Source organism: Oncorhynchus clarkii, chromosome 1 (genome assembly GCF_045791955.1).
Source record: "Oncorhynchus clarkii lewisi isolate Uvic-CL-2024 chromosome 1, UVic_Ocla_1.0, whole genome shotgun sequence".
In the NCBI taxonomy this organism is placed as follows: domain Eukaryota; kingdom Metazoa; phylum Chordata; class Actinopteri; order Salmoniformes; family Salmonidae; genus Oncorhynchus; species Oncorhynchus clarkii.
The window spans coordinates 65,637,140-65,654,132 of NC_092147.1; the positions used below are offsets into that span (position 1 = coordinate 65,637,140).

Here is a 16,993-nt window from a genome sequence, read left to right on the forward strand (position 1 = left end):
CTGGAAACGGCAGATTTTTTATGGAATATCTACATAGGCGTACAGAGGGCCATTATCAGCAACTCCTGTGTTCCAATGGCACGTTGTGTTAGCTGATCCAAGTTTATAATTTCAAAAGGCTAATTGATCATTAGAAAACCCTTTTGCAATTATGTTAAGCACAGCTGAAAACTGTTCATTAAAGAAGCAATAATACTGGCATTCTTTAGACTAGTTGAGTATCTGGAGCATCAGCATTTGTGGGTTCGATTACAGGCTCAAAATGGCCAGAAACAAAGATCTTTCTTCTGAAACTCATCAGTCTATTCTTGTTCTGAGAAATGAAGACTATTCAGGGCACTGCACTGCAGTGCTAGCTGTGCCACCAGAGAGTCTGGGTTCGCGCCCAGACTCGGTCGCAACCGGCCGCGACCGGGAGGCCAATTGGGCGATGCACAATTGGCCTAGCATCGTCCGGGTTAGGGAGGGTTTGGCCGGTAGGGATATCCTTGTCTCATCGCGCACCGGTGGCGGGCCGGACGCAGTGCACGCTAACCAAGGTCGCCAGGTGCATGGTGTTTCCTCCGACACATTGGCTGGCTTCCGGGTTGGATGGTTGCTGTGTTAAGAAGCAGTGCGGCTTGGTTGGGTTGTGTTTCGGAGGATGCATGACCGCTGCGCACCTGGCGACCTTGGTTAGCGTGCACTGCGCCTGGCCCGCCACAGGAGTCACTGGTGTGCGATGAGACAAGGATATCCCTCCCGGCTTGGTTGGGTTGTGTTTCAGAGGACGTTTGACCTTCATCTCTCCCGAGCCCGTACGGGAGTTGTAGCGATGAGACAAGATAGTAGCTACTAACAATTGGATACCATGAAATTGGTATCTGGAATTGGGGAGAACAAAAATAACAGTGTTTCTGTTTGAGAACATGACTTTAATTTGAGAACATGACTTTAAATAGAACCATGAGGAAACTTGTAGGAAATGTTATGCTTAAGTACTGAAATTCCCACAGAAGATCACTGTTTCTTAATGTTCTCTGAACTATTTGAGAAAATTCCCAATGTCAAACCATTTGGGAAAAGTTTCTAGAACATTACCAAAAATGTAATTAAATATAACCATGTTTGAACTCTTAGGAAACGTTTTGTTAAAGTAATGAATACCAAGAAAATAATGTTTATTTTGTCAAGTTCCTTAAATTTGTGAAGAATGCTCCAAAGACAAGCAACAATTCTCTACCATTCCTAGAAAGTTGTGGGACGGTTGTATGCAAAATCGCCATAGGAGAACCCCACTCTTACCAAACTCTAGAAACATATGATTTTCAGAACGTTATGTGCTAGCTGGGTCATTTCAGATTAAAGTCTCCTATTGGACTGTTGGTAGTACTTCTGTGGCTTTCAGTTCAACTAACACAGGAAGTGATGTCAACCAACCCAGGCTCTGCCTTTCTGCTGTCTTCATAATGATGCTATCACACAGGACTCTGTTAAAAGACAGCTTTAAACCAATTTAAAGCCAATTAAAAATTGCTTGTGGTGCTTTCCCACTGGGTATACACGGGTTGAATCAACGTTGTTTCCACGTCACTTCAATTAAATTCTGTTGAACCAACTTGGAATAGACGTTGAATTGACATCTGTGCCAAGTGGGTTTCTTCTCTTATGTACTTACTGTACGCACCACCTTTCCAAGTAAGCACAATTAATTAAAATAATGTTCTGTTGCAAAAAGATTAGAAAATGTCAATCAAAAGATAATGAAATAATCCAACTATCTTGTTCAGTTTTCACTATTGACTGTGCCTGCTAGTTGTAATTGGTTGAGGTCATGTCCTGTGGGGGGTGGGGGGGTGGTGGGGGGGGGGCATGGTAAGTTTTGCTAGGCTGCAATGTGTGGTGAATGTGTTGCCTTACAGGAAGTAAAATAAACAGAACAGTGTTGAGAAAGCTCCAACAGGTATTGGCAACATGCTTCTGCTCTTCTCTGGCTTGTGCCTGTGCTCAATTGGTAAGCTCTTTTAATTAACAGGATGAAATTGTGTGTGTTCAATTGAAGTTGGAAGTTTTACGTGTCATGTTTGTGAAGCCAATTGGTTGTCTTGCTTTTCTGAGGATCTGAGGGTTTTGTCAACTTCTTCAGTTTAACACTTCTGATTACTTTACCATAACATAACTACACCAATATCTGTTATTACGAAACATTTAAATAACGAAGTGCCTATTTGATCAGTAGCAATGCATGACAGTTAATGATCATTCTTATGCAATGTAATGGATTTATATCCTGCTTGATTTCTGTGATCGTGTTCGGGTTAGGCCCTTATGGCTTGGCTTCAGTTTGTTTATGAGGAGTCAGATTTCTCTGCTCATGTTGACTGACTATTTATCAGTATGAGAAAAATATATTGTGTGCCACTTGTCTTTGGCTACAGTTCTGACTGTCAGTAGTAGCACACAGTCTAGTGTGTGTGTGTGTGCGTGTTTCTCGCGCAAAGACTGTGAAAATGCAGTGTAGATAGGGATGCCAACACCACGTAGATGAGTTACAACCAACAAAAAACAAGTAGGTCTATATAAATGAAAACAATAACACGCCAGGTACAGTACATGTCCACTGCCCGAGCCAAACCAAACAATGGATACCTTGTTTATTTTTATTTTTCATTAGTATTAGTCTTTTTTTTAGTATTAGTTCTTAGGGTCAACAATTACCTGTCTCATGTTACTAATTATATTGCCTTTCAATATGCTGATTGTTGGCCTGTTATGTTTATTTAAAATATATATTTTTGTTTATTATGTTTTGTTTTTCAGGCTAATTATTATACTTGTTTTGGGGTGGGGCATATATTTATTTTGTTGTGATTTTGTTGTGATCTAAAAGCATTAAATACAAAAATATAATATATATAAAAATGATTTACTGTTTGTAGGAGTGTAAACAGACTGTTACTCTAATTTAACAAACATTTGTGAATGGTGTTGAGTAAGCACTTTTATTTGTTTCTAGTCAGTTGCCAAAGGTATACGTCTGTGCCTGGCTCTCCCTATAACATCAGCACGGATAACAAGGGGGTCCTAAAGGCGGTGCTTCACGGGGCCTATTCATTTAACAACCAGACCAATGATGCTTTTCTCTTCAAGCCATCTGCAATTGAGAAAGCAGAAAGACAGGTATGGGGGGGCAGACAATAACTTTGACCTTCATGCTGAACTTCTTTGGCTAAAAACCTGTTAGTGATCATATGTAAAATGTGTGGCATATGGTATGGTTCACAATATACTGTAGTTGGACTTTACCAGCGAGGCATAAACGTCTTCAGTTCAACATAGCTTTCTGTTACAGCTTGTGAAGGGGTTCAAATACATTCTGGAAGTAGACCTCTCACGGACTGTGTGCCTCAAAAAGGTGCACAAAGAAGCAGACCTGGCCAACTGCAAGTTCCAACCAGATGGTTTGTTACAGCAGGTATTGTACGGTACACATTATGTTTTTAGTGCAGAATTAACAAATGTTGGAAGAACCGCAGTGTGAATTGAATTTAAATATGATACAGTATGTCGAAGTTGTATGTATAGCAATTGGGTAAAGACCAGCACTCATTTTGGCTGACAAGTGGAATGGATCATGGCTAAAAGTCATAACATTGTAGATTATTATTTTTAATAGAGGGCATGTTTGTCTTTCAGACATTCCACTGTGACTTCGAGGTTTGGACTATGCCTTGGCTCCGCTTCATGAAGACTACCTATTTTGTTTGCAGTCCATCTGACCGACCTTCCACTTCTTCATGAAACCCAATCCTTCCTCATTTCAATATTCTGAGAAAATTACTAAACTGGTTAGGTGCCTTTCGGTTGTTGAAGCTGTGTAATTTAGACTTGAAAGCCCTGAAAATCATATTGCTACTCAAGACATGGAAATTGCCATTGTTTGACTATACGTTAAAGGAGTAGTTCACTATTTTACAACTTGATGTTAGATGGTTCCTCACCCTGAAAATAGTATACAGGCCAAGAGAAACTGTAATCCATGGTTAAGTTTTCTTTAAACAGCCACTACAAACTTCAGCTAAGTTTATCCACTACAAGATAACAATCAATGGAAGTGATGGGGTCATGTGAGCATGTTTTTTTGTTTGTTGAACTGGCCAAATCACCTTTAAGTAACATCAGAACAAATATGGAGTTGATTTGAATTTGGACATTTAAAAAATCTTCCATCACTTCCATTGATTGTTAGCTTGGGGTTGGTTAAGGTTAGCTGAAGTTTGTAGTGGCTGTTTAAAGAAAACGGAACCATGGATTACAGTTTCTCTTGTCCCATAGACTACTTTCAGGGTGAGGAACTGTAGTATGATCTAAAATAACCTAACCCTTGCATGTCCTACATAGGTACGGATACCCCCAAGGGACATCCTACTACAGGAACCATCTAACATCAAGTTGTAAAATAGTGAACTACTCCTTTAACGTATAGTCAAACAATGGCAATTTCCATGTCTTGAGTAGCAATGTGATTTTCAGGCCTTTCAAGTCTAACTTACACAGCTACAACAACCGAAAGGCACCTAACCTTGTATTTTATCCTATAATAAAATGGTAGACTGCTTTGACCCTTGCAATTTATATACTGAATTATAAATAATCACATTTTGGCCTGAGTTAGGGTCTGCACAGACTCTAATCAACAAGCTCTGATTAAAAAAAACATAACCTTGTGAACAAGGATTTGAGCCCATGTAAACATAAACCTTCTACAGTGTCCATCTGAAGGCTTGCTCCACCGGGCTGGTTTAACAGCTAGGGTTATCATTCTTCCTCAGCACTCAGTGACCTGAACCCTGACCTTGTGTCTAATAGTCTGTGATACACCTTAATTATTCAAAGGCTCTTATGAAACCAGTGCAGCAGCATCTGATCTTGAGGAGCGAGTAGAGAGCAGAAGAGGCTGACAACTGTAGCAGCTGGCGGCTCTTGGGGTCGGCACTCTCCTCTCAGAGCTCCCAGCACCCTCTTTGATGCAGCGCTCTGAGCACCCTCTTTTAATGAGCTTCACTGGCTCGGAGGCAGGGGCAGGTTTCGATCTGCTCTCATGTAGATGTCTCCTGTACTAGACATTGCTGAGGCGTACACCGACACTGGTTTCTCTCATTTAAGACATGTAGTCGGTCAGTAACAGGCTAATCTTGTATGGCAGTAGTATGTAAACACTGGTAAGTGGCTAAACAAATTGTAGAAATGTGGCACCATGTTTTTCATATTAGACAAAAGCCCGTTTTAAAACATTACTGTTTTAATTCAAAGGAAACTCAGCTGAAGGCCAGCAGCATTCAACATCGAGCAAAACATTTACATTATGTAAGGTAGTTGACAGTGCAATATACAAAAGCAGATGAAATGTATCACAACAAGGGGAAATGATTCATACTTATTTTGGAATCTTTTTGCATCACCTTTATTATGATGAACAAGATCTTGGATTTCTAAATACACACAAAATAAATCAGTTCAAAGTGGCACTCCTAAAATAATACTCGGTGTGTATTTCAACTGATAAAATTAACTCTTTGAAATTCTCCAAGTACAATAATAACATTGTCAGTTATATTTAAGGGTGAGATGAGAGCTTAGTGCAAAAATGAAATTAAAAGTTGAGATACTGAATGGTTTAAACAAACAAAACAAAAATAAGAACAAATTTGGCACATTTCAACAACCTAAAACACAGACCTGAAAGACAATGTACTTACATGGGGATTTTTGGGCAAACTATTTGGCCCAAAGACTGTTTGGTTAAATAAAAAACATTCCTTGAGAAACTACTGAGATGCACTGTCAACAGAAATTAAAGGGTTAATAGTTAATTGTAGGCTGATAAGACTAGAAAGGATGGATATGCATCCCAGTCAAATGCGCCTTAATAGTGCAGATACTTAATGAAGACTAGTCCATTTTTTCCTGAAGCTGGTGAAAAGCAATGCAAATGCAGCATATCAAGCATGAAGCCATTCTTTTCAATTCTGATGTATTTGCTGTTATTGGAAAACAGACTAGGTAGTGAGGTGTTAGGTAGGCAGACAGCAGTCTCATATATGGGTCGTGTCTGAGAAAGTGGTTGTGCTCAGCTCTCAGCTCACACCTTGCTGAGATCCAGCTTGCAGAGGTAAGGGGAGCGGAAAGAACCTAAGTAGAGGTGGCCGTCGTGCTCGTGTGCCTCACTGACGTAGGCCGCCACCATGCCGTGGGGGTCATGGAAGCTACGCACGCACGTCCCGCTCTCCTGCAGCTCTATCACCAGGCTGTAGCGAGGCACAAACTTCATCAGCATGTCTTGGCTGAAGAGCTGCAGGGAGAGGGAGGGAGAAAGGAATAAGTCATAGCACCAAAACATGACTGAAATAGACAACATCACACATAAACAAACAAACTGGTCTCATGGTCACAATGAATGAGGTGTGTGTATCCCTTTAATATTTGTTAGGCAAGTTTCCAGCTGGCAAGATCCTACAGTGGCTTGCGAAAGTATTCACCCCCCTTGGCATTTTTTTTTTAATAGATTTTTGCGGGGTTTGTATCATTTAATTTACACAACATGCCTACCACTTTAAAGACACAAAATATATTTTATTGTGAAACAAGACAAAAAAACAAAATAATGACAAGAAAACTTAAGCATGCATAACTATTCACCCCACCAAAGTCAATACTTTGTAGAGCCACCTTTTGCAGTGTTTAAAGCTGCAAGTCTCTTGGGGTATGTCTTTATAAGCTTGGCACATCTAGCCGGTGGGATTTTTGCCCATTCTTCAAGGCAAAACTGCTCCAGCTCCTTCAAGTTGGATGGGTTCTCTGGAAGACAAGCAGGTTTCCAACAAGAATTTCCTTGTATTTAGCGCCATCCATCACTCCTTCAATTCTGACCAGTTTCCCAGACCCTGCCAATGAAAAACATCCCCACAGCATGATGCTGTCACCACCATGCTTCACTGTGGGGATGGTGTTCTCGGGGTGATGAGAGGTGTTGGGTTTGCACCAGACATAGCATTTTTCTTGATGGTCAAAAAGATCAATTTTAGTCTCATCTGACCAGAGTACCTTCTTTCATATGTTTGGGGATTTCCCACATGCCCTTTGGCGAACACCAAACATGTTTTCTTATTTTTTTCTTTAAGCAATGGCTTTTTTCTGGCCACTTCCATAAAGCCAATCTCTGTGGAGAGTACAGCTTAAAGTAGTCCTATGGACTCCAATCTCTGCTGTGAAGCTTTGCAGCTCCTTCAGGGTTATCTTTGGTCTCTTTGTTGCCTCTCTGATTAATGCCCTCCTTGCCTGGTCAGTGAGTTTTGGTGGGCGGCCCTCTCTTGGCAGGTTTGTTGTGGTGCCATATTCTTTCAATTTTTTAATAATGGATTTAATGGTGCTCCATGGGATGTTCAAAGTTTCAGATTTTTTTTATTTTTATAACCCAACCCTAATCTGTACTTCTCCACAACTTTGTCCCTGACCTGTTTGGAGAGCTCCTTGGTCTTCATGGTGTCAGTTGCTTGGTGGTGTTGCAGACACTGGGGCCTTTCAGAACAGGTGTATATATACACTGAGATCATGTGACACTTAAAGTCCACCTGTGTGCAATCTAACTAATTATGCCACTTTGAAGGTAATTGGTTGCACCAGATCTTATTTAGGGGCTTCATAGCAAAGGGGGTGATTACATATGCACGCACCACTTTTCTGTTTTGAATTTTTTGAAACATGGAACTTTTTTCATTTCACTTCACAAATTTGGACTATTTTGTGTATGTCCATTATATGAAATCCAAATAAAAATCTATTTAAATTACAGGCTGTTATGCAACAAAGTAGGAAAAACGCCAAGGGGGATGAATACTTTTGCAAGGCATTGTAAACCCTTGTATGCAAAAACACCGAAAAAAATCAGACTAACAGGAATGAATACCAGACTCACAGTAAGTTGGACATGCAAATTGTTCTCCCTGTAGTATTTTTTTTACTTCCATGTAAATGGACAAAGCTATTGGTTTTATATAATATAACACCATATGATATCACGTCTTGTCATATCATCTACCTTAAAGATGAGCTTCTTGATCCAGGGCTTCTGGGACAGGAAGTCCAGCATGGAGAAGCCAGGGTTGGGCCGCACCGCTGACATGGCCACCCAGTACCCTCCAGAAGAGCTGCGACGGATATTGTCAGGGAAACCAGGCAGGTTGTCAACAAATGTGTCCATTCCTCCTTTATTTAGACCTGACACATGGACCCTAGGAGGGACACGGACACACAGTCAATTGAATGGAAATTCAGGAGAAGAGGGAAAGAAAGTCCATTGCCTCATGCTTGCGGTGTGTGTGACAGACAGAGGTATTATGGGAAACAATTCAAAACAATTTGACATAAAATTTTAAAATAAAACTCTTGTACGAAGTCTTCACAATATTTTGAAGTCTGTGTTATGGAAAGACCACCCAGATTCAGAGTTTTCAGCAGCACCAGGGTATTTCTCTCAGCCAACTGCCTGCATTGATAAACCAAAAGAAAAATGTATGACTTATGACTATTATAAACTAGTTATGGGAGGGAGGAAAGAATCTACTTGCTGAGAAAACCGAAAAGAACATTTCAAATAAATACAAAATAATGCCCCGTTTTTCAAGGAATCAATTTACTGATTTCCATTCTGCACGGTCAGCAAATAGAAAACGTCCCCAAACAGTCTGTATTACCATACAGGCTGAAATGAACAAAGAGTTATCACCTCCCTTCCACTCATTCCCCCTCACCCCCAAAACAAATTCAGCAGGAAGGAGCTGCCTCCCCCTTTCTCCCCCCTCTACCCACACTAGCATTACTACAAGAGAAAGGACAAGCTAATTTTGTCTTTCTACTCAGGCAGCTTGGTGAAGGGGCTCAGTTACAGAGGCAACAGTCTGCTTGCATCATTTATCCAGGTGAGGCTTGGGAGAAGTGACTGTGTTCCTTGCAGGTTTTAAAAAGTGTGATATTACAAAGGCGAAATATACCCATGAAATATTGTTACGGTGGAAGGAAAATAATGAAAACCAGATAAGAAAAAAACCTTGTGGACGCACTTTGAGTACGTTCAAAAAGCGGCCACCACAACAACTTAGCATCTGATGAAACATGAGATCGTTCCAAAGGAGGAAGAGAGAGAGAGATACGGGGGGGATCCCCTGTGGGTAGCATTTCTTCACTCAGTGAATTAGTTAAATAAGGCTGGCCGTGTTGCTCAGGAGGATCAACTACAGTACCTGCGAATCCTAGCCATGGTAGTCTCAGTCACCAGCACAGACTCCTCATCAGGGAAAAGCTGGATCCCGTTGGCAAAACGAAGGTTCTCCATCAACACGGTTACCTCCTTGGTCTCTGTGTCGTACTCTAACACACTGAAAGACAGAGGGTTACATATGGACAGCTTTTCTCAGACTTTAGGTTGTTGTCTTTATAAACAGTTCCTTTTCTTAAAAATGAAAAAAAGTACCCACATCATGTATGAACACACATGCTTTTAAGGCCCTATACTGATCTAAAATCTATAATCAACTATCAATAGAAACTATTTACAAAAGGAGACAAGACCTTGCTATTAGAATGTGCTCAAAGCTCTCCCTAAGGCACATATGTCAGAGTCAAGGCCCGCGGGCCACATCCGGCCCGCAAGAAGGTTTTTTACGGCCCCTGGGATGATCTTGATTTATTATTAGAACCGGCCCGCAGCAAGCCGGCAGCCCGCAGATCTTTTACACGCACCAATACTACATTTCCCACAATGCAAAGGTGACGCACCGAGCAGTAGGCTGCTTCATTTCAATATTTATTGGCACAGCAGTCGTCAGCATCACAGTAAAATTAACTTTCAGATACCCATCAAAAATGGCAAAACGGAAGGTGGATACTGAGAACCGGGGGTTTCAAACAAGGTGGGAGTCGGAGTATATGTTCACGAAGGTAGCTGGAAAACCTGTGTGTCTTCTGTGTGGAGAAAGTGTGGCGGTACTGAAAGAGTATAATCTGAGACGACATTATGAAACGAAACACGCGGACAAAAACAAGAATATGGACATGGAACAAAGGCTACAAAAGGCAGAGGAATTAAAACGAGGCCTCAAATCTCGACAGGCTCTGTTCAAAAAAGCCAAATCACAAGGCCAGGCTGCTGTCAAGGCCAGTTTTATTTTGGCAGAAGAGATCGCTAAATCAGCCCGGCCATTTACGGAGGGGGATTTCATCAAAAACTGCATGATTAAAGTTTGTGACGAAGTTTGCCCAGAAAAAAGGCAACTCTTTTTAAATGTGAGTCTGAGCAGAAACACCATTGCCGAGAGAGTAGACCAGTTGTCCATCAATCTAAAAGAGCAGCTTGTGAAAAAGGGAAAAGATTTTATTGCATATTCCTTGGCTGTGGATGAGAGCACCGACATTTCTGACATTGCCCAGTTGTCAATTTTCATCCGCGGAGTGGACTCCAACCTAAGCGTGACAGAGGAGTTTTTGGCTTTACGTCCTATGCATGGCACAACTACGGGGCATGATTTGTATGAAGAGGTGTCAAGATGTGTAAATGAGATGGAGCTGCCTTGGGAAAAACTCGTGGGTTTGACAACCGACGGAGCACCTGCGATGTGTGGACACAGGAGCGGACTGGTGGCGAAGATACGGGAAAAGATGCAAGAGGAAAACGCGACAGGTGAGCTGACAGCTTATCATTGTATCATACACCAGGAAGCGTTGTGCGGTAAAGCCTTGAAAATGGAGCATGTAATGAGCATCATCACGCGCACAGTTAACTTTATCAGAGCCAAAGGTTTGAATCACCGCCAGTTCAAGGCATTTCTGACGGAGTTAGAAACGGAGCATGGTGATTTGCCTTATCACACAGAGGTGCGATGGCTAAGCCAGGGAAAGGTGCTTCAAAGATGTTTCGAGCTTCGTGAGGAGATTTGTCTGTTCTTGGACAGCAAAGGGAAAGACACAACACAACTCCGAGACGAAATGTTTCTGTGTGAAATGGCTTTTCTGTGTGACATTACGAGTCATCTGAATGCAATAAACTTGCAGCTGCAGGGTCGGGATCGTGTCATCTCTGATATGTACAGTACAGTGAAGGCATTTAAAACCAAACTGACTCTGTGGGAGACGCAGATGCGGAAAGAAAATTTGAGCCACTTTCCCAGCTGCCAGACCATGAAAGAGAAGCTCTCTACCAGTGCGTTCCCGAGCACACAGTTGGCTGATAAAATAGGTATGCTTGCCGCTGACTTTCGACGCCGATTTGCTGACTTTGAAGCACAAAAAAGCAGGTTGGAACTGCTCGGTAACCCATTTGCTGTTGACGTGGAAAGCTCACCACCAAACCTCCAAATGGAGTTGATTGACCTCCAATGCAATGATGCACTGAGGGCAAAATATGCGGCAGTGGGTGCTGCGGAGTTCGCCCGTTTCCTCCCCGGCACAATGCCCCAGCTGCGCATCCAGGCTGCTCAAACGTTGTCTATGTTTGGCAGCACATACCTGTGTGAACAACTGTTTTCTTTGATGAACCTGAACAAAACATCACACAGAAGTCGACTTACTGCTGAACACCTCCACTCAATTCTGAGGATTTCTTCAGCTCAGAGCCTTACCCCGAACATTGATGAACTTGTGGAAAAGATGGGACACCACCAAGTATCACCCTCAACCTCAAACAAGTGAACATTACTGTGCAATCACATATTTAGAGTTTTTACTCAGTTCAAGTTTAAAAGTTAAAATGTAATATTTGTTTTCACTGCATGTTACTTCTCCTTAAACAAAGTGTTGTTTTTGATTAATAGATTTTTGCACTTTATTTTTTTGTATTTCAATCCAATTATATTTTAAAAATATTTCAGTTGAGTGGATGATAGAAAATTGCTATTATTGTTTTTTCTTTGAAGTAAATTTAGCCCACTTTTGCTAAAATAGAAAATATAGTCTACTGATGGTGCCTTGAATACCGGTTTCTTTCATTTAATGTTCATGTTATGGGGATATTTATATAAAGGAAATTTGTCTTTTGTGTCTGTTGAAAATTAAAGATTACTGACAGAGCCATAAGAAAATATTGCTTTATTTATCTGATCATATTGTAATATATTTGTTAGGTTTTCAGTAGGTTCAATTAGGTTCACTAGACTATATGCGTCATTTAAAAAATTTTCAATGAACATTCGAACAGTCCGGCCCTCGTCTTGTAGCTGATTTTTTTATTTGGCCCTCCGTCCATTTGACTTTGACACCCCTGCCCTAAGGTATGTGGTAACAGTTACCGTCCATCTGCTGTGGCCTCCATGATGAGATGAAGGTAGTCTCTGCGCTGCCACCTGCTGCTAGAGTCGGTGAAGTACACTTTTCTCCCATCCTGTGTTACATCCAGGTCATTGACGAAGGAGAGCCTCCGGCCCCCAACCATCTGCCCAGCCGACACCAGGTTGGTCACCTCACCTTTACAATGAGTCAAGGAGTGAGAGTTACATCACTAAAATGTCTTGCATAATACCACACTTTTATTTGGAAGATATTATATGCAACGAAATTGATTATACTGAGTAAAAGGTGAAATTGTTGGGAAATTCATAAACAAATATTTAATTCCTCGCAACAAAAAAAACGGTCTATGTCACATTACTGATATGAAAATCTATCCTATAAAGGAAATAGAGCCATTGCTATGTAGAAGCTTGCCCTTGGCTGTGTGTGCTGCTGACCTGTGACAGGGTTAACCTCGAACAGCCCCAGATAGGCGTCAGCTACAAAAAGGGTACCGTTAGGACCCACTCTGATACCCAGGGGTCGTCCACAGCTAGGCTCCTGCTCACGGGATCCATCTAAAACATACCACACAATCCCAGTGGATATCAGGTATCTGAAGTAATTCCTTATTTATTGGGTGCTATTTATTATTTCAATCATTTTGAACAGGCTAATCTGATTAATATGAGCAAATACTCGAGTTCAAGCTCAGCTTTTTCTTGACATGTCATTTCAGTTTTGAGCCACACTGCTAGGCCTGTTGTGCATTAAGCCATCCTTGTTGTGCAAGTATAAAAACAATCCATAAAAAGGCATGTGTGAAATGTAACTGCTAAGAGTTGCTTATGATTGAACTGTTGGGTCATTTCTGTCTAAATCATGTCATGTTGAGACAACATTGTGAAATTACAGCTTGTGAAATCAGGACTAACGCAATGAGTGAGGAATCAATCACAGCTCTAGTCCTTGCTCACTTACCACACGGTGGCTTGCCAAGTCTGGCTATAACAGTGATGCTCTTGCCTTCAATCTTCACTATCTTCCCGTCAGCCGTACCTGTGTAAATTACATCTAGAGAAAGGAGATAGACAATAACAATGAGCATTTAGAAACTGAAAAAAAAACGCCAGGGCAATATGTTGGACACGGTTCACCAGTATGACCTCAGAAAAGCAAAACAGTTGCAGAGGAATACCAGTCAAGCACAAGTCATGTCATGTGTGAATACATGTGTCATCTCAAATATCCGTCTGTCACTAAGAAATCAAATCAAATGTTATTGGCCACAGACACATGTTTAGCAGATATTATATCTAACAAGTAATATCTAGCAATTTCACAACAATACACACAAATCTAAGTATAGGAATGGAATTAAGAATATATAAATATATGGAAGAGCAATGTCAGAGCGGCATAGACTAAGATACAGTAGAATAGAACATATGAGATGAGTAATGCCAAATATGTAAACATTATTAAAGTGACTAAGTGTTCCATTATTAAAGTGGCCAGTGATAAGACCACGCTTATCATAGCTCATTTGGAAAACCTAAACATCTGCTATTATTGGTCAACAGCGTGTCTGCAATCCAGACGACATTGCCCTATCACTTTTGATATATCAGGCTGCGTTACTGTGGTCACACCATACATCACACAAGCCCAAACAAACTGGGTGAAGGACATTGTCATGTGGCGAGACTCCAGCTGGAATGCTTTACCCCCATACTGACCTCCGAAGTTGGCAATGGACTCTGGGCCAACAAGCTGGTCCTCAAACAGCCGCTGTGCTTCCCTCAGCTTAAAGTTGGGCTCGTAACACCCAGACATAAGGGGAGGCTCATTGAGGCTAAAAAAACAAACAAGAGAAAACAAATTAGGAAACAGAATCAGTATGAATCACTGATCAACACCCTTGCCCTAGACTAGCCTGTACCCTGAAGCCTAGTGCTGTGGAGAAAAGGGAGAGAGGAAATCCTTGGCCCCAAGACCTCAGAATGGATCATTAACTGTGGATGCAAAATTTAGAAATGAATTCTAATGAGGACAGGGAGTCGCATGCTATTTGTTCTGAGGGGCAGACACTGGTGACAAATGAGATCAGCCACTGTGCAAGTTGGGGCAGCAAATCACTCAATCTAATAGCATTAGTAGAGAATGCAGTACGGAGAAATACAGCTATGCAGTTGTGGAGAGATCAGGGTTGTGGCAGAGGAGTGGACAAGGGGGATTCTGAACTGACTGGTCTGAACTGACTGGAGGCGCCTAAAAGGAAATCGCACCCGTGCATTCAGACTATGAGCAGAGTGCCTTATCAATCTTTCCTCAATCAAAAATTAATCAATTATTGATATAAGATCATGTTTGGCTAAGCATTTTGTATTTGCATCAGAACACTACATGATGAACTATATTGCTTAGGGACGATTGAATCCATTCTACTTACTAACGTATGCATGTTATACAATGTATCTTATACATAATCTATGTTATACAAGTAGTATAAGCCTAGTCATTCAGTGGCGTAACATCTGTGAGAGGGACTTGTGGTAGAAATGTACAGAACAGTTTCCACAAAACTATTTCCAAAAGCTGAAAAGTAAGCAGAAATGTTGACTATGCAGACTGACTAAAGTATTTTGCAGTAAAGCTGATTAGTCCAAACATTCCTTGAAGTCCATACATTTCTGAGCTATTAGAGTTAACATGATTCTAAAGACCAGGAGAAAATAAAAAGAGAGGAGGATTTCAATTCTTGACATCTCACCTGAGCAGCTCAGGGTGAATAGGAGACTCGAGCAGAAAAAAGACTACAAGCAATGGAACGATCAGGCATCCTCCCAGGGTCACCAGGGTCACACGGAATACCTTTCCACTGTAGGTACTGGGAAAACCAAAACATAGATCAATCAAACCCGCCCGACACCTTTCTATAGAGCTGAGGGATGAGGCTGAGGAAATGTAACCTCTCAAATTCATAGAGAACTCTAGATGCAAGGAATGACATCCACATGATAAATATTAGGATGCTTTACAGTACCAGTCAAAAGTTTGGGCACACCTTCTCATTCAATGGTTTTCTTTCTTTTTTACTATTTTCTACATTGTAGAATAATGGTGAAGACATCAAAACAATGAAATAACCCATATGGAATCATGTAATAACCACAAAAAAAAGTGTTAAATAAATCTAAATATTTTAGATTCTTCGAGAGATTGCCAAGAGTGTGCAAAGCTGTCATCAATGCAAAGGGAGGCTACTTTGAAGAATCTCAAATATAAAATACATTTGGATTTGTTTAACACTTTTTTGGTGACTGCATGAGTTCATGTGTTATTTCATAGTTTTGATGTCTTCACTGTTATTCTACAATGTAGAAAATAGCAAAAATAAAGAAAAACCCTGGAATGAGTAGGTGTGTCCAAACTTTTGACTGGTACTGTACATAGCTTATGTTCTTGTTGTTTGTAAACAATGGAGTAGGCTTATAACCTTTATGTTGTTGGTTAAATACAGGTTGGATTGCTGTGTTAAACTCCTGAATCATAGGCCTAAGTGAAATTCTTCAAGAATCAGTGGGTATTTTGAACAGATTTCCAGATCTCAAACTGTAGTTTTAATAATATCAATATGTTATTGGGTGTTTGAAGAGATCCATGAGGTCAACTCAGGTCAACAGTGGATGATGCAGTACACAAACATACACACAGAATGCAAATGCATATATATTTTTTCCAGAGAGAATGCATCTACGACAAACCTGAATAAGCCTTACCTAGCGCATGCTGGCCAATGCTCTCTCCGCTGACTGGTTTGGTTCATACCATGCACGCATAATGCAAAGTAATTAATCCACTGTTACCTGTCAGTGAGTGGAAAACTGACCTAGAAATGGATTGTGTTTACCTCTGCATCTGTCATCAGCTAGCAAGTGGAAATGCGAATCATGCAGTCTGAAACACAGTGGTTGTCTGCATCTGTGCGTAAGGCAATACATACTACATAGCAAGGAAAGCAGTATCTGATGTTAATATGAATAGCGTATTATTTAGAATAGGCTAGTTTACCTGGTGCCCTTGTATTGGGGTTCCTGTAATTCGTCTGTGATAATTTGTGGTCTGTTCAGCCTCCTGAACCGCAGTCCCTCTGGCTCATTCATACTGAAATGAGACTTCTACTATCACTCTATCCAAAAATGAGGTTTCAGGTAAGCAGCTTGCTACATGAGAAGGTTGATAATTCGATTGCTTGTAAAGACAGACACATGCAGGACATCGTAGTGATAGCTACAGCATTCAACGACGGGCTTTCCCGGCCGTGGACAGTTTTTACGCAATACGCATTTTTTTATTCTACGTCAGACGACAGGTGCTGTCTCTAATCATTGATATTCAACGCCACCTGCTGTTGTGGAGTGTGCGCTACAGACCATTTTTAAAGGTCATATCAAACACGAAAGAGGAAGCGAGACATCCCACTCCCTCATTGTTTCTATTTTAACGGAAGTCCAGACCCTGCTACTATCGCATTGGAGTCTATGGAGAGCCACCGCCTTTTTTTCAAATGGTTTACCACCTGAGTTAACGATCTTAATTTAGCCACCGTCTTTGGTCATATGATCTGAGGAAGGTCTACATTGGTCCAAGGAGAACACAGGGATAAGCGTGGTCTATAGAGTACCACAGTACG

The 16,993-nt window shown here is 41.1% G+C and overlaps 2 protein-coding genes across 2 annotated transcripts; one reads left to right on the forward strand and one right to left on the reverse strand.

The window, feature by feature from the left end:
* Nucleotides 1-1,873: 1,873 nt before the first annotated feature.
* LOC139411027 (cystatin-F-like) lies at nucleotides 1,874-5,686 on the forward strand. The gene is made up of 4 exons (XM_071156818.1): nucleotides 1,874-1,993; nucleotides 2,996-3,159; nucleotides 3,332-3,454; nucleotides 3,676-5,686. The coding sequence occupies exons 1-4, from the start codon at nucleotides 1,954-1,956 to the stop codon at nucleotides 3,778-3,780; spliced, it is 432 nt and encodes a 143-aa protein (XP_071012919.1). The 5' UTR covers nucleotides 1,874-1,953; the 3' UTR covers nucleotides 3,781-5,686.
* Nucleotides 5,449-16,667, reverse strand: LOC139410964 (adipocyte plasma membrane associated protein). Its single transcript, XM_071156704.1, has 9 exons — nucleotides 16,372-16,667; nucleotides 15,071-15,187; nucleotides 14,037-14,152; nucleotides 13,279-13,371; nucleotides 12,756-12,875; nucleotides 12,318-12,492; nucleotides 9,279-9,413; nucleotides 8,078-8,270; nucleotides 5,449-6,331 (listed from the first exon to the last, which is right to left on the reverse strand). Exons 1-9 carry the CDS (start codon nucleotides 16,461-16,463, stop codon nucleotides 6,122-6,124), a joined length of 1,251 nt encoding a protein of 416 aa, XP_071012805.1. The 5' UTR covers nucleotides 16,464-16,667; the 3' UTR covers nucleotides 5,449-6,121.
* Between the last annotated feature and the right edge of the window lie 326 nt (nucleotides 16,668-16,993).

Coding starts and splice junctions, on each gene's coding strand:
- LOC139411027 (XM_071156818.1), top strand. CDS start 1,954: ATGCTTCTGCTCTTCTCTGGCTTGTGCCTGTGCTCAATTG. Junction 3,160..3,331: donor TTGAGAAAGCAGAAAGACAG/GTATGGGGGGGC, acceptor TTTCTGTTACAG/CTTGTGAAGGGGTTCAAATA. Junction 3,455..3,675: donor CAGATGGTTTGTTACAGCAG/GTATTGTACGGT, acceptor TTTGTCTTTCAG/ACATTCCACTGTGACTTCGA.
- LOC139410964 (XM_071156704.1), bottom strand. CDS start 16,463: ATGAATGAGCCAGAGGGACTGCGGTTCAGGAGGCTGAACAGACCACAA. Junction 9,414..12,317: donor GAGGCCACAGCAGATGGACG/GTAACTGTTACC, acceptor TCTGTCTTTCAG/TGTGTTAGAGTACGACACAG. Junction 6,332..8,077: donor TCAAGAAGCTCATCTTTAAG/GTAGATGATATG, acceptor CTCTCCCTGCAG/CTCTTCAGCCAAGACATGCT.